The sequence below is a fragment of the Fundulus heteroclitus genome, chromosome 15 (genome assembly GCF_011125445.2).
Source record: "Fundulus heteroclitus isolate FHET01 chromosome 15, MU-UCD_Fhet_4.1, whole genome shotgun sequence".
Lineage (NCBI taxonomy): Eukaryota > Metazoa > Chordata > Actinopteri > Cyprinodontiformes > Fundulidae > Fundulus > Fundulus heteroclitus.
Window position 1 is genome coordinate 11,636,197 of NC_046375.1, and position 22,652 is coordinate 11,658,848.

At 37.7% G+C, this 22,652-nt stretch overlaps 1 protein-coding gene across 4 annotated transcripts in view; it reads left to right on the plus strand.

Moving 5' to 3' along the window:
- The window catches only part of stxbp5a (syntaxin binding protein 5a (tomosyn)), a gene marked incomplete at its 5' end in the record, with an annotated part of 148,761 nt that overhangs the window by 82,261 nt on the left and 43,848 nt on the right, over positions 1-22,652 (plus strand). For all 4 annotated transcript variants that reach the window (XM_036147391.1, XM_036147392.1, XM_036147393.1 and 1 more), the window contains 3 exon segments: positions 910-973; positions 5,506-5,589; positions 21,398-21,521. In XM_036147391.1, coding sequence (XP_036003284.1) covers positions 910-973; positions 5,506-5,589; positions 21,398-21,521 — 272 coding nt within the window.

Consider the following 22,652-nt stretch of genomic DNA (forward strand, 5'->3'; position numbering starts at 1 on the left):
GACCCAATTTTCCCAGTTCAGGTCAGCGTGTAAAAATAAGAAGACTGTGCAAAAAGCTGCTTTTATATGGAAATGGCTAAAGTGAAAACTACTGACGTCCCACATTTCACCAGAAAAACACAATAATGATCCCCAAGATTTTGTGATAAATGTCATGTGGATCAACAAGTCAGGATCAGAACATTTTGGAAGGTGAGCTTCCCGTTACATCTGACTCAGCCTTACAGAAAATGAACACCATACAAAACACTGTGGTGGTAGTGGGATACTCTGTCTTCTTTGCTGCTTCTTGACTTATATGCCTGAGAGTAATTGATTGAACCATGAAGTTTGCTCCCCACCAAGAAAATCCAGCAGGAGAATAAGCTCGAGCACACATCAGTTATTCAGCAGAACAAAGCACATCAGGAGGCCTGTTCTCTGAAGAGCTAAGAAAAGAGAATAAATGTTTTGTGATAGCCTACTCAATATGTGGACTTAAATCTGATGGAGATGCGGCGGCATGACCTTAAAAAGTTAGGTCTTGATCAAAAACCCTCTGTTGTGGCTAAATTTAAACAATTATTTGAAGAATAGGCCAGAATTTCCCCTCAGCAATGTCAAAAATCTCGATGCCAGTGATTTCAAACCTTTGATGGTAGGTGCTGCCGCCAAGGGTGGCCAAGCCACTTATTTGTTTTGTGGCAAAATGACTTTCTCAGATTGTACCAGGTTGTTTTAGATTTTAATTTGTTGTTGTTGTTGTTTTTGCCTTAATATCACCTTTGGCAAACATTTTGTATTTACTCAGGTTATCTTTGTCTCGTATTCAAATTTGTCTGAAACATTTGGGTGTGTTTCGTTTGTGTGATACAGCTCAGAAATATAACATGAATATATTTTCTATTCTGTCTTTTTCTCTCCCATAAGGTCCTCCAAGGCTCATCCTGGGCCAGTTGTCCACATAAGTGATAACCCTATGGATGAGGGAAAGGTAAAACACAATATTTTCAGCTACTGTTATATATTCCTTCATTGTGGTTTAATGTTTAGACCCACTTAGAGTCAGAAGTTTTCATACCCTCATCTCAAGGATGAATTTACTTTTATGATGCTTTCAATCATGCATTTAAACTTTTTTTGTTACCCCACAAGGGAATGAATATACAACAAATAACTTTAGTTCTTTTAAAAACAAGAATTTAATATAAAAGTTAGAATTTTATTGTGGATTCTATTTCTAATCCACAACAAGGATACATTTTCTGACTCAAATAAATTGTTTTTATTTTTTATTTTCCCTTGGAAGCTTCACAGGGAAGCTTCCCTTGGAAGCTTTTTGCAGTCACCAAGCTTCTAGGCAGGCTCCTAGCTGGATAAATGTGACTGCTCTAGGTGGAAATAGTAAAGCTCATTTAACCTGGTTGGTTTTCTGCCATGGATCTCACTTATGTGCAAATACCATACATTTTCAACATGTTTGCACTGTGAGCGATTCACAAAGCTTAATGTTAGCCTGCTTTATTAATTGCAGAACTAGTATCGATGTGTGTTTGAGATCATTGTTCTCTTGGAACAACAAGTGACGTCCAAGTGTCCACCACCTGGCACAAACTCCCATTTTTAATGGTTACGAACAAACCCTGAATAAAAGTGATGCAACAATTGTTTACCGTCAAGCTATATATATATATATATATATATATATATATATATATATATATATATATATATATATATATATATATATATATATATATATATATATATATATATATATATAATAGGTTGGCTGAAATTTGTACCTCCCCGTATCTACATCTAAAAGGCCTTTTTATAGGGAAAGCTTTGGGTTTAGAGGAGGCAAACATTTAGGTAATTTCCACAATGACGAGAAGAATTTGAGTTTGGAAGACTTTAGTTGAGGCTATAAAATCTAAGCTTACTGGCCCAGTTGTCAACTATTGTTGCAGTAGCATGACAGGGTCTGATTAGGATCTGTTTTGATCCCACTGTTACTGGTATTTTTTCACAAAGTGGATGGAATAATGAAGGAGGACATCCTCCAAGTTCTTCAATTTTATCTCAAAACAACATACAGTATATTGTGGATGTTTGGAAACAGCTAGGTCTTCCAACTGGGCAATGAGTTAAAACACACATTAAAAGTGGTTTTGAAATCGCTAAAACGGGTTAATGTTAAGTTTATTGAAGAACCTTGACTTTGGCCCTGTTGAAAATGCATGGACTACACTTAAAAATGCGTCTGTGCCTGGAAGTCAACCCACATAAATGACCTCAACCAAATCCATTGAGAAGCGTAGTGGATATGATTGAAATTATATTCATGCATACAGCATGATCACTGGGATACCTCTGACTGGAAATGTTGGTGTTGGTCTGAAAGCAAAGTTGGGTGTTGACTGAGAGAAGTTCAGTGTCATCACAAGAAAACCAATTAAAATCAAAGAACATAATCAAACCAAACATATCTAAAGCTCATTACAGGGACCTTTTGTCTACTCCTCAGATGACAATGAAAACAAGCGAGGTTCTTATTGTCAGCTTGTTGTTCTGTTTATTCATTATTATTATCATGAATGATTGGAGTTGCCAACCAATGGTATCCTAAATACTAAATATACATGACTAGAGATTTTTGCCCTGGTGACTCGTAATGTGAAATTAAATGTGGCCACAAAGGCAGAAGATTCAGGCCAGCCGTGGTTGAATTATGCTGAATTATGTTTTCAAGACAAGAATAGCCACTGCGTCTCGATATTTTTTCCGTTCCTGGAAACACCTTTGTTACCCGTCCTTTTTCCAGCAAGTCTCTTCATGCATGTGTCGTTACCATTTGAGTCATGCTCATGTAATTCATGCTTTGATTGTGTTTGCGACACATTTTCTATCAAACAGATGAACATGACTTGTCCATGTGCTTGTGATTTGTCCTTCTGCCTGGTCTGATAAATCTGTGAGCACTCTCAGCCACCATTCCAGGAAAAAAAAATGCAGCCCTATAAGAAAAAGCCCTTATACATACATATTCTAATTTATACATGAAAATGCACATTGGTAATGTTACTGTAACATATTTCAGCATATTGTCTCACCCCAGAAGACAGTGTTTACAGTATTCACTGTACACAGTATCCTTCCTACTTCCACATTTTGTCACATGAACACGACAGACTTAAACGTCTTTTACTCAGATTTTATACGGAGAGCACAACGTGGTGCTTAATTAGATTTAAAAACTTTACAGGTTAGATACAGTTTTTAATTTTTTTTTTTTTTTTTTTTAATCAGAAAAGTGCGCTTTGCTTTTAGATTTACCCCCACTTACCCCCCACTACTTTGTAAAGCCACCTTTTCCTACAATTGCAGCTACCGATCTGACGGGGCATGTCTTGCACATCTGGAGATGTATCTGTCCATTTATCCATTATCCAAATAGCTCAAGCTCATTGAAATTGAACAGTGGGTATCTGTAAACAGCTATTTTCAAGGCTTGCAACATATTATCCATTGCATTAAGCATTTTACTTGCATTGGTCTGTTGTAATCCATAAAAGGGGTTTGATCAAAGATTGAAAGATGTATTGTCACCGCGTGATACCGTGGTGAAATTTCTTTTTGGGGAAATTTGTTTTTGGCCGCTCCAGCTTAAAGTACAAGTACAAAAGACAAACAGGCAATGAAAAAGGGTTACAGTGTTTTACCCCCCCCTTATAGTATTCAAAAGATTAAAAAAATAAAAAGATGAAGATTCAAAAGTTTGAATGAACTAATTGTCTTTCGTGAGTCACAGATAACAAGGAAGTAAGGTGCTTATTGAACAATGATTTGAGGCTTCGTTTACAGCAATGCACATTTAGATATCCTGTGATTATAGTGTGCAGGTAGACAGTAACATTAAGGTGATTGTAACGTATGACGGGCTTGTAACAGTGGGGTGATTTATTTATTTATTTATTTTTTTTTGGGGGTGATTTTAAACAATGTTAAAGTGTTGGTTTGCAGTCTCCATCAGGGAGCGATGGCCCTCACAGCTTTTTGGGAAGAAGCTGTTTCTACGCTTATTAGTTTTGGCTTTGATGCTTCTGAAGCATTTACCCGATGGAAAAGGGACAAACAACGCATTGCCTGTGTGGGTGGGATCAGTGGAGATGCGTCTAGCCCTTCTTTGGACTCGTTCTGCATAAATTGCGTCCAGATCCTGCAGACGGCATCCCACAATATCCTGTGCTGTTCTCACCACCCGTGCTAGGTCCTTCCTCTCCTGGACTGTGGAGCTCCAATACCATACAGTTATGCTGATACATAAGACACTCTCTATGGTAGCTCTATAAAAGTTGTTTAGCATTTTAGTGTAAAGTCCAGACCTTTTCAGTTTCCTGAGGAAGAAGAGCCATTGTTGAGCCATCTTCATCAGGTGGGAGGTGTTCACAGTCCAGGAGAGGTCGGAAGAGATGTGAACGGCCAGGAATCTAATGCTGTCCACGCGCTCCACCACCTCCCCCTGTATGTAGAGAGGAGCATTTTCAGTCCTCCTGGACCTCCTGTAGTCTATTATAACTTCCTTGGTCTTACTGGTGTTCAGGATCAGGTTGTTCCTGGAGCACCACTGTGTCCGATTGCAGACCTCATCCCTGTAGTGGGATTCATCATTGTTGGAGATGAGACCCGCTACAGTCGTGTTGTCCGCAAACTTCACCACTGTGTTTGTGGGGTGAATAGCAGAAGAGTCCTGGGTGAAAATGGTGAAGAAAGGAGGGCAGAGGACACAACCCTGTGGCGTTCCTTTGTTGAAGATCAGTAGAGCAGATGTGTGTTTCCCTATCTATATGTCTGTCTGTCTGTCTGTCTGTATATATGTGTATTTTTCTTTTTTAATCGCCTTATGTTCGAATAAACATTTTCATTCATTCTTCTACTTCATAAACGTGCGCTACTTTGTGTTTGTCCATCACCCCAAATCTCAATGAAATGTTATAAAGTTTGTAATTAAAGTGGCACAATGTGAAAAACACTTGTAGAAAGCACCCATCTTTACTTTCTTTAAACATAAGCATTTATGTGTTTATTTGTGAAATATTTGCTATACGAAATGCACTTTTACAGTCCTTAGCCTATTTCTCTTCACTGTGTTTATGTGGTTCTCTTTGTAAGAAAAATATAATCGGGGGCATTGTCTATGTTCATGTAAAGATTTGTTTGTTTTTGTTTTATGCATCACTTAGACAGATGTGCCACATATTGAAAACTGAACATACTGAGACAGACTGTGGTAGGTGTTGTTTCCATAAATAGGTTGTCGAGAATCAAAGCAGCCTTTTGTTCTTTTTGTAAGCCTATTCTTTTGCCTGTTCTGCTGTCAACCAGGAGTAGAAGGTTTCCACTTACACCGACTTTCTATCATGCTGTGCGGGAGTGTCAAGAGTATTACTTCAGTTTCTGCTCATCAGAGGGTCTGCTCTATCCCCCCGGTCTCACTGAATGCTTGTTGCTCTTCCTCTGCAGCTTATAATTGGATTTGAGTCTGGGATCGTGGTCCTGTGGGATTTGAAATCAAAGAAAGCAGACTATCGCTACACTTATGATGAGGTAGGCAAATCTCCCTGATTTATTTATTCCCGTTTGGTCTTTTCTTTGGTTTTTAATCTGCAGTAAACTGGTCCCATTGTTTCTTTTATTAGCTTGAAATTGGATCAAATATTCATGACCTGCATGGGACTGAGTTTTGAAAGATTTCTAACGAATAAAGTGTTTGTTTGACTATGTGTGTATGAGGCTAGATTAACTTTGAAAGCAAATTTCCTCCGACCTGGGGCATGCTTCTGTACTATACAGCCATCTGAGGATGGCAGCTGCTGCTTTCGAAAGAGTAACTTTAGAAACACCTGGACTCTGTCATCAATCAAGGAAGTACAGTCTACAGGACGCCCCAGGTCACTCTGCAGGAGTCCCCTGACTTTATTGACTTCAGTTCCATTTGACATTGATGAAAACTTAGGTGGACATGCTAATTTTTACTGAGTGTTTGCTTTGCTTGGAGCGGTGAGAATAAGCGCAGGCCATCAGTACGTTTCAAAGCTCACATTTATCGACTAAAATGTCACAGCGTGGCACAAAACTGACAGGATCCCTAGTCAGCAGATTGGGGGGGGGGGAGGGGGTAAAAAAAGCAGTATTTTATCCATCTTATCAGGCTCTGTGTCTACAGTGTTATGAAGATACTTTTTATCAGGATGTGTGAACCTTAGGGATCTCTAGCATAGTAATATACTGCAAGGTGTTTCATCACATATCTCTAATTTCTAGCTTTGATAATTTACCTTTATTCTCTTTTTGTCACACCCGGCAGCACAGAAGACATAAATAAGACAAGTAAATGCAGTAGGAAACTGTGACAGAAATGCAAAAAGGAACATGGGAATACATGTCAATGGGGGGAAATAAAGGTAGAAAATACAATTATGGAAACTAACATTGAATAAATGCATCTATAAACAGTTATAGCACAACTTGTAAACAGTAGGTTTATGTGCTAAAAATTTTACTTAATATTAAAATAAACAAAAGGAAAAGAGATAATAGAATAAATGAAAGGGTAAAACTTTAACAAAATACAAATATGTAATAATATAAAAGTATACATAAAACATAACATATTATAACAAAAGGTCAATTAAATGAACAAGGATATTGACACTGAGCTTAATTGTTACCATTTGACAGTAATTTGAAAATATTACTTTAATCTCATTTTTATAACTGAAAATAATTACTAAACTGATACTCTGTTAATCTGTTAATTTCGTTGCATTTCTTAATACATTTTTTAATTGTTTACCTCTATTCTGTATCTATTGTTGAGTTCTCCAAAATATGCATTAGATGACGATGAATACAAACCAGACGGGTAAATGCACGGAAAAGTGGAAAATGACATAAAATGTGGGAGTAATCTCTCATAAGAACAGCTTTTAAGCACCATGTATTGCACAGTCATGCTTCTGGAACGTGTGCACATTTTATTTTACCGGAGAAGCTCATATGTTTTCTTTGTTCAAGTAAGGGCACAGTCCACAGATTTGCCTTCCAGCACTGCGGGGAATCCTAGAGAGATTGTTAACAAGGAAATAAAATACACACGCAGCAAAAGTATACATTTTGCGTAGGATTAAGGAGCTTTTAAGAAATGTTTCTGAATGCCCTTGAGGTCGTTGTATTCAGAGATTTTCATCTGTCATTTGATTTTAATGTTTTTCTTGAAGACACTAAGACAATACTTTACATACGTGACATGAAATATAAATCTTGTATGCATTCTGCTACGTTAACACGTCTACATACATCTGTAATCTTTATGTTGACCAATAATCTTTTTAATTATTGGTTTGTGTGAGAATGGGGTGTGCATTTACTTGCTCCCTGGGATAGTTTTAAGTTACCTAAAATATGTGGTTTTTGAGATGAGTTGTTGCCCAAATGAAAATAACTGCTGTTTCTTGAATGACATCTAGAAACGGGAGCTAGAAGTAAGTTCATCTCAGAGCCCCCCTCCTCCAAAGCACATTGCTGTTTTGATTGACAGTTAATGTCTGTTAATGCAATCACATCGACATCCCTCTTTTTCCGCTGCGCAGTAAAGCCCATTGCCTGCTTGGCACGTCTGACAAGGGTTAAATGAGAAATTGAAGAGTTATGGTACTTTGGTAGTACCATGATGGGTTAGGTTTTTTTTTGTTTTCTTTTACAGACCAGAAGTTGCTGATTCACAGGTCATTACGGTTCCTTTAAACAGTTTGTGAAAGCCCAAAATTGTCATTGGTAATGTGTTGTTGCCTTGGGTTTACAAGCTTCTAAGAGTTTGATTCACAACTTTGTCGTTATTTGCGGGCACACCTGTGGCTGCATTTTAAGGCAACACCTGAAACGTGTTGCTTGCTTATGTGACACCATGGAAATAGTAAAGTTTTCCAGAGTGCGAATCAATCCTGTCTCCTATAGATCATTTCTTAACTTATGAGACAAATTTCAAGAACATATGCAAGCCAGCATGTGGATATGAGGGGAAATCATCTGGAGCTTTTCCATCAATCTGGTGTCGGTGTGTTCATAAAGTGGCTCTAGCATGAACAGAAAATTTGAGCAGGAGCTTGTGTCTCTGTGGTGCTGTTAAAAATTGTGATCAGTTGGGCACGATCAAATCATTTTTATTAGTTGGCATGGATCTGAGATGCAGATACTTACAAATACAAACAGTACAGACGATTATGTATTTTCTGTATGTTGGGAGCACATTCTGCTGCCTCCTGCTTCCGCTGTTCCCACCTCTCTCAGAGAATCTAATGACCTCCCTCTGCTTCTGAGCGTTACAGTTTCCACAATTCAATCATCCCGAAGGGCCTCATCGCCTCTTCCCAAATCTTCGCTGAAATATCTCTCTGGAGAGTCGGCTTTGATCTGGGGTTAGGGCGTTGAACTGATGGGAGATGAAAAGGAGGTGCTCCTCCTCTGCATTTCCTTAGTGTGACTTGCACAGGGTGCCTGAAAAGATCCTGCAACACTGACCTGTCCTTTTACTTCTCATTAAAGAGGTGGCGAGTGGATTCCTACTGGGCTAATGCGTTGGACTATTTGTAAAAATCTTGAACAATTTGTAGAATCCGTAGAACAATTTGGCCTGAAACCCTCCTCCAAGTCTTTGAAACGCCACATCAGTAAGGTATTGTGGTTATGATTGCACTGCGACTTCTCCATTATTACTTCTGTGGACAGGGCTGGTGCCACAATTACTTAAACTGGCTTTACAGCGAGCACCATGTGGTTTAGTAGTAGCATGGGGTTTATATGAAGATGTGGGTGGTGTGGAGAAAATTAATATGCCGCTGAGAGTCACTTCAATTAATACCACAGAACAATTACTCAACAGTTGTATTATTTCATTTTTTTTATCTTTTATTTAAAACATGTACATTTACATATTAAGTCTGACATTCTCTTATCCAAAATAAATGCAGAGGTGTTCAGGTGTTATAAAAAAAAATCGCCTTAAGAAAGGAGGCCAAAACTAGATGAAGGACTTGATATTTCAGTAGCAAGCAGGGGGTGGAAATTACGGTTCTGCAAAGGATTGCACAGTTTACCAAATTAACTTTATTTTACGACAGTGGAGAACCAACGAGAGAAAGTTTGTTAAATTTGAGTTCAGGTCTCAGAATCAAATCCCTATGTTTGCCTTAGTTGAGCTTATCACTCCACTGAGCAAACATCTCCACTATTTTACTGCACAGGTGGAAATGTGTAGATGTAACGTGTGTTCAAAGCTTTTCCTAGGTATTTTCAACATGACAAAATAATTACAATAATACATAGAGTTAAAGTTCAACATTGGATGCATGCATTGAATTTAAAGTGGGTTTACAGATATAAGTCTATTTCTGTCATTAACAAAATTGCAACTATATTGTAATTCAATGATGCATGTGTTATATGGCAGAATTACAAATGGTATTCATTGAGATGCAAACTTCATGTATTTGTGTGTCTTATTCAAGCCAGATTGAGAAGTGAAGTAAGTTTTATTCATCTATCAAATCCTTTTCCAAACTACAGTGTATTCTTGCAGCTACATTCTTTGTTTTTGCTTTGTGTTTTCATTCAAACCCCAGTTTGCCCAGGAGCTTGCTACCAAGTATCAAAGTCGTTGACTGAAATGAACATGGAATCTTCCCGTCTTATTGTTTTCAGCAAGAGAGCAAGCCAACACACAAAGCAGTGCTGGATTTTGACTTTCGAATAAGCTAATATTGAAGCTTGGTTGTCGTGGTTGTTTTAAAGTTCGATACAGAATAGGATGCTGGGTTTAGAAAGATGGATACAGTGGCGTTATGTAGGCTCCTGTTTATGTTTGCTTCATTTTTTCTTCATAACATCTGCAGGCAGACAGAAGTGAAAGATTTATTTGGAACTCGAGCAAAGAGAGATTTTGCGAGTTGCAGATGCTGTCATACTTCGGAAATGTCAGCACAATCGGGGAAGTTAATGTCTTCTGAATAACCACAACATTTTTGCTGAAGTTCAGACAAAAGGCTGAACCAATAAAACTTTGGTCTTCCAAGCTCTTAAAGAGCTGAGAGAGCACACCGTCCACTATGTTTCTTTCAGTGGGTTTTCTAGTATTAGCTGCAGATCAGCACTATGGGTTTCCAGTAAGTGCTAGCCAGAGAGCATCTGTCACCATGACCCTTCCTCCCTCTGCCCCATCTGACTCAACACCTTGGATCTAGTTTGGCTCTGAGGAGTAGTTCATGTTGCAGCCAGATCTCAACTCTCTTTCCCGCAGGACTCTACATATGCGTCTTGTTAAATGTTGCTCCAACAGAATGCAGGATTTTGTTTTATTTTGTTGTCAAGCGCTTAATGGGCTTATTGTTCATACACACTCATGGATTCCGCTGTCAGCTCTAACAGCCCACCATTTGCCTTGTAGCTCTGAAATGTATTTTTTTTTCTCGACATTTTGTAGAATGCAGTCATTTTCTCAGTGCTCACATTTCTTTTTTTCTCAGTATTTGTATAGAAACCTTTTTATCTCTCAAACATTAGGCATGCGTCTGACGCTTTCTCTGCTTCTGCCTGTCAGAGTCTTCCTGCCAAGCCTTGATCAGATGAAATTGTGACAATTTGTTTCAATCTTCTAGAGTGAATGTAAAAGCCAAAAAAGTTTTTCATTGTTTCTTTAATAAAAGGAATTGAGACTTGTATTAGAAAAAGATTGCACACAACTGCTTAAGTTTACCCTCCATTGTAGCTGTGAGTGGGGTGGCAGCTGCCCTGTGTTGGGTACAGATGGGTATCGACACCAGTTATGCACCCAGATTGGTGGAGATATTTTAGGGGTGGATTAAGAGTAGTGAAAATACATCAATGATATTGACTAAAACATTACTTGGCACAGAGTAAATACTATGTTGCATTTATAAATAGTAAGGGTATTAATGATATGTTATGATATATTTCTGTTAATAAAGCTTACCAGTATCCTTGCATACCGTTGTGACTGGAAATCAACTGTCTGATATGCTGACACTATGGCATACCACTTCAGGCATACCACGTTTTCACTGCACTGCATTATTGATATGCATTTAAATGTATTATTTAGTGGGATAGATTAAAAAAATAGCATTGCTACCACTGCTGTAAAATGTTAACTAATGAATTAGTCCTGTAACATTGATTGTTTTAAAGCTAAAGTGTAGATACACATTATTAGCTACAGCTGGCCTGGTTTAGCTTTGACGCCATCCTGGACGGGGGCGATGGCTGAACGACTGCTGCCAACGTCTTCATCATCTCCTTCTATAGATGATGCACTCGGTACTGTCTTTCAGTGTTTTACCCTGTCTTTCTCCATGACTTAGCTGTTGGCTGAGCTTTTACTGCAACTAACTGTATAGGCTCTCTTTCATCCTCCTTAAAACTGGCTCAGAACTTCTCTGCTACCTCTTTTTCTCTCTTAGGAGCTAGTACTGCTATTACCCCTTTACATTTTTTTTCTCACATAGAAAATACTCCTGGATCAGTGCTTATGTGTGGTTTTCCATGCTCTGTCTGCTAAAACTTCCACTTGGTCGTCTCCACTGTTGCTACATGAATGCAAGGATTGCTGCCAAGTCAACGACACGATGACAGCGACTGTCCACTGTGCCTACAAAATCAATGGCTGCATCTGAAATGTTCTAATTATAGATCCTAGCTCCTGTTCCCTGACCTTTCATGAGGTCAACAGTAAGAACTCTATCATGGGTCGGAAAGTAGCCTTAGACTAATGTGCCTATTTTGCACAGCCTTTAACTCATCCATCATTATGGGACAGAAACGCACATGGATGATTCTAGTCAAATCCCAGCCTACAGCCTTCCAAAAAAATGAGCAACAAAGTCCACACTCTCTTCTCTCTGGACATTTTTGTTAATTTCCATGAGGTGGGCTGTTCTTATAAGTCATGTCAAGCAAAGGACTTTAGGATTCCTTTTAGCTCTTTAGTGCCAGTAAGGGACGTCGCAAGGTTCCTAGGGTAAAGTAACTATGATGGGAAGCTTACGAGCTCCTTTTCATACCTCTTTCTTTACTAACTACACTATTCGGACAGCTCTTTCGTTTTGAAGACATATGAGCTGAAGAGTCCCTACCAATTAGACGTTTTCCAATACAGCCAATGACTTTATGCAATCTGGTGTGTTTCCTTACAAAGACCAATCTGTCTGTATGATTGATTTTGTAAAGTGCCTGGAGATGGCAAAGGTTGTGAATTGCCGCTATGTAAATAAACTGAATAGAGGGAGAAAAGAGGTCAGCCTTAAGTTGATTTAACAGACTAAGACTTAGTCCTGCCGTCTTTATGATCAACACAGACGGCAAAAACACCAACAAAGTCTCAAAGGCTTTTTGATTTTCAACAGATGATGTGAACATGATACGAAAATATATGAAATGTACACAGTATATATCTATACATCACTTCATAACGTCAGACCATTTGTGCTTTATGAACGTTGGAAACCTGAACTGCTAAAGTTTGTTGGTTAGTAAGTTGCTTGATCTGCCTTAGACAGGGGGTTGTCAACATTTGAACCATACCTTTAGTTTGGGTATGCACTGTTGAGTCTGTCAGTAGAATCTAGTCTGCATGTGTACTTAAGGACCTAAAGAACCTTTGCAGTCACAAGTTGTAATTTACATCACAAAGTAAAAATATAAACAGAAATTATGAATTGCATGGCACATCTTTTGACTAAGGTCAATATTATAGCACACACAGGATGTGCAAAGCTGAAATGACAAAAGATCATGATGATTTTATCAAAAGCAGGGTCACGTAAAAATTTTGTTGGGTGATTTAGATCTTTTCTAAAAACTAATATTTTTCTTTGGCTTTTAATTCTGTGGAGCTTGAGCATTAGGGCAGTTTTCCTTGTTTCTGCTTTTCTTGCTTTATTTTAACATGCAAGTTTGTGTTTTTTATTGCTCTGCTTTTATTTTATTGTGTATTTTACCTGTGAAGCACTTTGGTCACTTTGTTGCTTTAGTCCTGTATAAATAAAGATTGATTAACTTTAATATAGAAGTGTTGAAAAAGATAATTTGGCAAAATTCTGTTGACTGGTGCCAGCCGCTACTGAACAAGGTTTAGTAGGTTCATAATCTGAAATTATGACTTTTTAAAATGCCATTGTGCTTGCAAACCTGAAATAGACACCTTGAGCAAGTTTATTGGCCATTGTGAACCTCTATTTAGCTATGAAGGAAAAGCGGCATTAGTGTACCATGTTTCAGTCCAAGCATTAACCTTGTTCCCAACATAATTTATTATGAAATTTGATGTCGAAATACAAATTCAGTCTTTTTCATGGGCACTGATGCCTCTGTTTATTAGAGCTTCCTGTTCACTCAGTCTGGTTGTTTTTAAAGACAAAATACAAATTCTACAACATGAACTTTGGGTAACCCGAGTCTGGTTTCATAAGCAAAAGCTGTTCTCCCTCTCCATGATTGGTTCTGAAGCCAGACAGATGAGGGTTCAAAGCTCATCAGACATTTGGCAAATCAAGCCAAGTGATCTCTGCTGAACAGTCTTGTTTCAAAATGCTCTATACATCCACATAAAACTAAGAATAACATTGACCATAAATATTTTTTAAAAAATTATAAAGAAGGATTTCATGTCATTGCTTTTAAAAGTTATTAACCATGGAAATATGTATTTGACGTGTCAGTCTAAGAAAATATTGTTATAGGATCAGTATTGCTGAACTACGTTCTCTTTAAACTTGTGACCTTTCATCTCAAACCACATTGGGGATTATGTTCCACTTTTGGTACAAATCCAACAATTAACCGGGATACCGAACTTCCAACATCTCAGACGCTGTTGTGTTCACAGATGAATTCGATCTAAGCCTCTTTCCTCTCCGCAGTCACGAAATGTGAGGGTGAATCATCTTTTCATTACAGAAAACATCTTAAGGAGCTCAATGGGGATTGTTTTATTCAGCACTTACATAACCGCAGCAACTCAACGACAGACCCAAAGTGGATTTCCCATTCTAAAGCAAAAATGGATTACTCAGTTTGAATCGGTGTTGACATTTTGCCCCGAGTGCTTGTTTTTGTAGACTTTTCTTTTCATAGATGAATAGTTGTGTGCACGAAATTATTCACTTATGCTTAAGGGCCATAAATCTGTGTTCAGTTGCATTTTGGGGACACATGTAGCTTATAGGGACAAAAGCTAGAAAAATGTAAATCAATATGCATTTTTGGTGAGGGAGGTTTCTGGGTTTTAAACAAGTTTAGACTATTGAAATGTTGGACATATTGAGGAGCAACTGATCCTCACTGACATTTCAAGCCTATATTTCTGTTCCTTTTGATGATTTCGGCCTACAGAAAATGAAAGCCCAACATTCAGACAAATAAAATTCCATTGTGAAGAAGTCTAGAACTTATGTACAGTCCGAGACTTTAGCCCTTTGTTGTTCATTTACCAGAAAGTTGTATTAAACAGATGTTGGAACCATGTCAGGAGTGTATATGCATGTAGAGACTGGGAGACTACAAGCGTGTGTGTGGTGGGGGGTGATTCACACTGTATGTGCTTCACTGAATTTAGCAGTAAATGTGACTTCTGACCGAGAATGTGCAGTTAAGTTATAGCAAAAAAATGCTGCAAACCTGTTTTTGACTGCTGCTATAAATCTGATTCATAGACCTGTTCAGGAGATAGTCCAGAGCTGTTGTCCACAGTCCTCTCCTGCAATCAATACTTGGTTGAGGCTCCTTTTGTATGAATTACTGCAACTTTGAGGAGCTGCATGGAGCCGATCAGCCCGCAGCTCTGTTGAGGAAGGCCGAGTCGCTTCGATAGCAGCCTTGGGCTCATCACTTTTGTTAACTTTGATGTCTCTCATCTTCTTCTTGGCAATATTACAATCAAACATGGTGATACCATGGTCATTAAACCGGGTATTAGTGGTTTGTGAAGTGTGAGCAGATGCCAAGTCATGTTGGAAAATGAAACCAGCATCCCAGTATAGCTTGGTTCTAATATGTTTTATATATAGGTACCTTTAAAGAATCTCAAGGTCACCATAGGTCATGAACCAACATTTAAAGTAAAATTTGCTAACTTAATAAAGAAAACAACAGTCACCATAAAACTGTGGCACACGATGCTTCCCTCTGCTTGTCAGAAGAGGGAAGCAAAAGGTGCTATAAAATGTCCTAGTACATGGCTTTACTGAATTTTGGACCTGATAGAAGAAAAAGGAGCTACAGCAGCAGGTACTGTATATTTGCTCCCTTTATTATATTTGACTGAAAACATAACATGGACCTCTGTTTAGATTCTGGATCTCTCCACTCTTCATCCAGACTCTGAAAGCTTGATTTACAAATGAAAAGCAAAAATTACTTTCTTTCAAATGAAAGACTTTAGACAGCTGGGCAATAGTCTGGTCGTTTTTCTCTTTATCCCAGAAAGATGATCCTGATGGCATACCTGGTTCAAGAGTTAACACAAACATGGGTAGCTCATGCTTCTACCAGAGTTTTTTTTTTTTTTTTTTTTTTGGTCGGGCCTAAACTTTCCATTATTCTGTACATATTATTTGTTGGATTAACACTTAAGCCATCAATCCTCACCGTGATTGTGCAAGATAGTAATGTTGCCATACACATTTCTGTTTTGAAAATCCCTTTTTATTGGTCTTGGATATAATTTTTGGAGAAGTTGAATTTTGTGTTTATTATTACTATTTTTTTATTAACTGCCGGTCACCATAAACATACATAATCACTTGAAATATATCACTAAGTGTAACCAATACATAGATTTTCTGCAAGTATCACAATGCATCCGGATTTACAGTGAAGATGAAGGCTAACGCAGCGTATGGTGGAAGCAGCAGGTGTTTGTCAACATTTGGCACAAATTGACAATTAATGGCATGTCAAGCCTTCCAACGGCAACAAAATGCCCTTTCATCATGACAAATGGCAGCCTCAAATAGTCGCCACTGTGCAAAGACTAAATCATTATTTACTCATAGGCGAGTTTTTACCAAATTCCATCATCCATCTAAATACAAAACATATACATTAACAAATACAAATATGTACATTTTACCATTTACTAGTAATAATTAAAAGTTTTACAGTTTTTACCTAAGCACCAATATGAAACACCGATAGAGGGGGAGAAAAAAAACCTGTACAGAGATTCCATGTACTCTCTTATCCCATGGCCTCTCCCAGAACCTTTAAATGGTGTCCTGGGTAAGCGTTTGTCCAAACATCATGAAGTGGACACAGAAAAAATGAGTAATCACATTTTCACAAGCAACTTCTTTGCACTCACACTTTTACCTCTAGACTTTACACTGGTGATGATGGGATGAAGTTTTGTGGAGCACTAATTTTTTCCATCCATTTGGTCCACTCATGAGCCAAAGCTTTCATGGCGTCTTATCTGCTCTACTGCGTTCAAATAGATTGCTAATAAAGTTTAATAGCTAACACGCGCACACAACACAATCCAGAGACAACAAAATGTGACGGAGGAATCATCAGTGATTTGCTGTCTCTTATATTTCAAATCGTTGTCAAACCAACGACCCGGTTCCTGTATCAGTCACGTGGTACGGTCGGCTCTCAGGGCTTCGAACTTCACTACATGCGTTATCAACATGCATGTAGTGAATATCATGCTTCACAAATATCATGCTTCACAAATATCATGCTTCACAAGATATTTCTGGATTACTCGATGCAGACTTTGAAGCCTCGACACAGAAAGATATCCCTATATCAAATATTCACATGAACATTGCATGAATTTTACTAGACAGTAGACCTTATTTGATCCAAATAAAAATTGTCTCCTCACTGGGAATCACTACTTCTTACTGAGGAGTAGGTGACCCGGGCCTGGAACAAAATTCTTGATAAATATTCAATATATATTTAAAACGTCTTGTGTGCAAATGGTTATTGATGTGCAAATATATGCCAAAAAGACAGTGCTAAATAAAGTGCTAGTTAAAGGCAAAGGGCAGATTTTTTTGTATAGCGCATTTCAGTACAAGGACAATGCAGGGTGCTCTACATGATTAAAACATAGAAAAATAAAAACATAATAAAAGCAAGTAAAAAAAAATCTGTTGGTGTTAAACACCCTTTAATAAAGTGCCTTGGTGCTCATAAAGCTCTGTAAAAGTTACCAAAGTAAAAATGATACCAGCAATGAACAGTCTTTGTTACAAAACCGTTTTTTGATTTAATTATGGAAATGAACTTTTCAATGAGAATCTACTTTATTGCATATGTTATGATACATAATTTATTATTGTGTATGTTATAATAATTCATTTAAAAATTAAAGGGGAAAAAAAGTAAACTGAAAGTCTCTTCCGTATATCATTGTTTCTACCTGACTAACTTTTATTGCCTAGTGAGAGACGTAAAAAGTCTTTAAAAGGAAAAGAAATCCTTTTTACTTTTTTAAGTGCCTTCACTCAATCAGCCTATTGCGGTCTGAAGTGATTGAAACACAGACGTTTATTTTTATGTGGTACTTTAGGGCTCCTATGGGTCTCAGCATGACACAATGCTGCAAGACGATACTCCGGCTAAGGCCGTGACATGCATATCTATGCCCTGCATCTGGTTTCCTTTCTCAGTATGTGTTTGCATGCTTGTAATTGACTTTCTTGTAAGTCTGTGTGTGTCTGTGAATGCGTGGATCTCTCCTGTGACTATATAATGAGTGTTGACTGTATTCTGTATTCCCCAATGACCAATCTTTGGAAATGGGCCTGATGTGATAAATCATAAAATTAGTCTTTTTAATTGCTATTGTTTTATTTGATGAGTACCATGTGTTTTAATTACTCTTCTCATTTCCCAATTAGGAATAGTGGATTGTTGCCTATTAGGACTGTCATAATGATCTGATTTTTAGAACTCTGAAGGTTTGTTGCAGTCCGGCTACCATTGATTGTGTGAATGACAGATCTTGTTGATAATAATATTATGGATTTTTCATTAGGTCTTTCAATTTGCTGCCTTTTCTTAAGAATCCATTCTTATTTTATCTATTTGTCTGTCTCCCTATTGCTCTGTCGTCCTTGATCATAATATTCCTTGTTATGGTATGTTGTGTATGATTTGTTTTTTCTTACCATACAGACAATTTGCACATTTAAATTAGAATGTAATCATTTACAAATAAGGTGAAATTAAATATATTTAAAGTGGCCTTCATTCCCACTGTCTTCTTTGAATTCTGATTACCCAAAAAGAAGTTCAGCTTTGCATGTCTGATTGAAGAAACAGGTTACTTAGTCATGGGTAACTTGTATATTTTAAAAGTGTGGAGGCCAAGTATATTTTGCAAAAGGGGAAAATTCTTCACACTTCATTCAGGACACCTAAAGGAGTACATCCATGCCATTTGGTGCAGCTCTTCAATGAATCATTTGCAGAAAATAATGACGAGCCTATCTTTCCTCATTGGCAGCAGCTCACTGAACCCACCATGTTTAACACTCCAGCGTCATCAGCCTAAAAAGATGTCTGAGCAGTTACTCATCGTGTTATTATTGCTGCACAGCAAATATCCATACACAGGAAATAAGAAACACCCACATGCAAAAATCCCACAAAAGTGTTTTTGTTTTATTATAAGGAATATTTTTATATAAGTTACTTGACTCTTAGTGTCTATGAGCATTGTATCAGTTAGGCAAGTTCTTTGTTTGATGTGAAAGCAATCCTACAGTGAAATATGTACTTACACCCAATACTGTGATACATTTTTTTTTTAGCATTTCCTGGTCAGGTAGACTTGAAACACATTTATTTTATAATTTGGCTTTCATATTGCCAACTTAAATTTTGTCACAGGGAGGGCACTTTTGCAAAAGGATTTATTCATGTTTGTCATTTATGCATCATAAGTAGGTCACAATTGGTCAGTTGTTATATTTGCAAAAACAATACCTTGCAAAGGACATTAAAAAAGTAGCAGTCAGAGCTCCCCTTAAACATTATAGCTTATTTTACATGCTTTTACTTTTCTTAATGTCGAGTCAAAGTGTGTCTTTGTTACTGTCACAAAATAAGTAAGAAGTACAGTCTCTGCTGGGCCTTTTTCTGAACAGTGTCTATGTGTGAGGACCTTATCAGGTCCTAGGAAAGGGTGGTTCCTGTGAACTGGAAGTGATGCACAGCTCAGCAGGCAGTGTTGTTTAGAATGGTGAGGGGAGGCAGTGTGGATGGTGTTCTTGGATATCCACCATTATCTCCACTGACTTGAGTGACTTAAGCTCCAGGTAGTTCTGACTGTGCCAATGAACTGGCCGATCCAGCTCATGTCCATATGCAGACTCATCGTCACCATGAGATGACAATGAGACTGACAGAGTTTCAAAAACGGGTCTGCTGACTTGCAGTCATTTGTGTACAAAGAGAAGGGGAGCGGAGAGGACACAACCCTGGGGGATAGAGTGCTGATGCTTTTGTGCCGGTGAAAATGCTCCCAAGTCTTACCTGCTGTTGCTGGTCAGTCAGGAAGCTGGTGATCCACTGACAAGTGGAGGTCAGCACTGTGAGCTGGGTGAACTTCTAGTGGAGGATCTCCAGGATGATGGTGTTTTCCAAAGCTAAGCTGAAGTCCATAAATTGGATCCATGCATACGTTTGAGTGGTCGAAGTAGTGCAAAATGAAGTGTAGTCCTAGGTTAACTGCATCATCTGTCCACTTGTTTGCCCAGTAAGAAAATTACATGGGGCCTGTGATCTCCTTCAAATGCTTTAACACCAGCTGGTGAAAGGATTTCATGAAAGCAGATGTCAGGGCTACATGCCTGTAGTCATTTAATCCTGCGACAGTGCATTTCTGGGGACTGATATGATGATGGAGCTAGACTACTACTACTACTACTTCTACTACTACTACTACTACTACTACTACTACTACTACTTCTACTACTACTGGTGAACTAATCAAGTTGCTGAAGCATCTCATGTATGATCCGTGGAAATCAGAATCACCTGGGCAAATTTTTCTTATCACTGTGAAGACTTATGAAACTATTATTTCCTAAATGCTCACATCTTTTATAGATTAAAAAAAACAAGTCTGAAAACTTGTTTTCTCTGTATCATTGTGGGTTTTTCATCCAATATTTTTTTAAACAAAACTGTGAGTTTGTGTAAGTCTATGATGCAACACACTGTGGAAAAAGTTCAGAGGTTTGAATTCTAGCTGAATGCCACTGTATGTTCCCTTTAATGTTTGCCTCAGCTAGACTATGCAATGAAAAAAGGACAAATGCTAATCACCAGTGTCATCTGAACATACTCTGCAACAATTAAGATTATTGACACTTTGAAGGTCTAATCCATATACATTGGCATATGCCAGGTTCTGACGTATACTCACATAAGCTCATTTTGCATCAACATTCTTTCAGATATGCTGCAAAAGGCTTTTGTCAACAGTGTCTGATAGTCAGATGAGCATGAAATGGCAGAATGTCAAAGAAACAAAAGGTATTGGCAAAATGTCAGCGTGAAAAGGAATAATCAAACATATTTAATATCATTATGTCCTATCAATCAATCAATCAATCAATCAATCAATCAGTCAATCTTTATTGTCAACTACAATTTGCATTCTAATCGAAATTACAGTTTCAGTACAAACCGTCCTATACTTGTCTCCTGGAAAGAAAATGTTTGTGAATGAAGTTAGTATTCGAACACGTTGACTGAATTTTTTTTTTTCTACTTCTGGTTGGAAAATGTAATTTCCCTTTAGGATTTTTTAAATTTTATTTTAATTTTTTTATTGAATTGATTAAACGGAGTGTCCTGCAAAATCCTGAAACACCTAGATAAGTTGAACAGGATTTGTGTTTGAAATGTTTAAGGTAGAACAAGATCTAAAATGTAGAAATTCATTACATTGCATGTGGTGGGTTCCTGTTTTTTAAGATGAATTTATTACCTGAAGCACATTTTACTTTTATTATTCAGAACTATGACATGTTTAATCATGCAAATGATGACCCATCAGTATTCCTGCTTTTTAAAACAGGCTTTTGTAACATGCTATAATAAAGATTTGTAAGTCAGGGGACTCTTTTATCTCACTTCTACCATCTGTCCATGAGCTCACAGGCCAAACCACTTAAAAGTAACATGTACCGTATGGCTACAGTACTGCAGCTAACGTGTGGCGTTACTGACATAGTGGCACACGATGTTCTTATCCTGTTGAACCACTTTCCTCCGACCCCCATTCTCTCTTCGTTTCTGTCTGTATTTTTTTTTTTAGGCTATCCACTCGGTTGCCTGGCATCATGAAGGCAAGCAGTTCATTTGCAGTCACTCAGATGGAACTCTGACCATATGGAACATCAGAGGCCAAGGAAAACCCATACAGACAATCACACCACACGGTAAGGAGGTGAAGGCACAGAAGCTGGGTCCAGGTTTACAACACAATCCACTTATTTAATATTTTGTTCATACCACATGCTCTTCAGTGTTTGTTAACTTCAAACCTGGGCTAACAAGATAAACTTAGCTGGATGATCCACTAATTGTAAGATGGATGTTTGGTAGTTGTAGCTTTAGATATATTACATGCTACTTGAAACAAATCTGTTAGAAAATTGTTCAAAATGTAAATGATAAAGGAATAGTTAGATATCATACATGGATATTTAACACATGGGTTTATTTGAGCATATTTCTACCTAGTTGTCGGAATATTTCACCTGGTTAAACCCTCTAAACATAAATGGGTAGAGTGCAACCTCTGAATACAATATTATTAGTTCTAAAAGGTAGTTTTTGTTTGAAAAATGTGTAATCTGGCAGGTTCACCTACTGAAAATAATAGAAATAAAAACTATTTCTCACAATCACCCATCCATTTACTCACCCCGTGCAGCTCTCCAAATCACAGTCATTATCAGCATAAGAGACATTACTCCTGTGTTGGGAAATGTTTGAAGCATTGTGTGATGAAATTATGAAGATACAACAAATAAAGTCATTAAACAGTTTTTTAGAGGCGAAAACACATTTTTGGGACCATGGAGATGATTAATGGGTGGGTTTTTCTTGTTCATTAATTTAGAAAAAAATATTTTTTATATTTTATGGAATGACAAACGGCTTCCGTTAAAACTTAAGGGAAGAGATCATGATCTGTTCTCCAGAGCACTGGTCGTACAACGCAAAGCATCAGCCAGTAATGTTTAAGCATTACTGTCTTCCTAACTGTCTAGATGCACAGGCAGAACTTGACTCACCTGCTAATGTTTACATGGACAAAAGTAATTGGAATAACAGATCAACCATAATTTTGGGATTGGATTCAGCTCAATCACTATGAAATAGTATTCCGAATGTGACGGTTGGTTTATGCCGATCGGTAATCCCAACAGCGTACATCTAAACACTTATTACACACATTTCTATTTGATCAAGAAATTTTCCACATATAAACACAAAAAATATAGGTTATTTGTATGGCACCATTTATACACAAGTCCATCCAAAGTAGTTTAACAACATTTCAT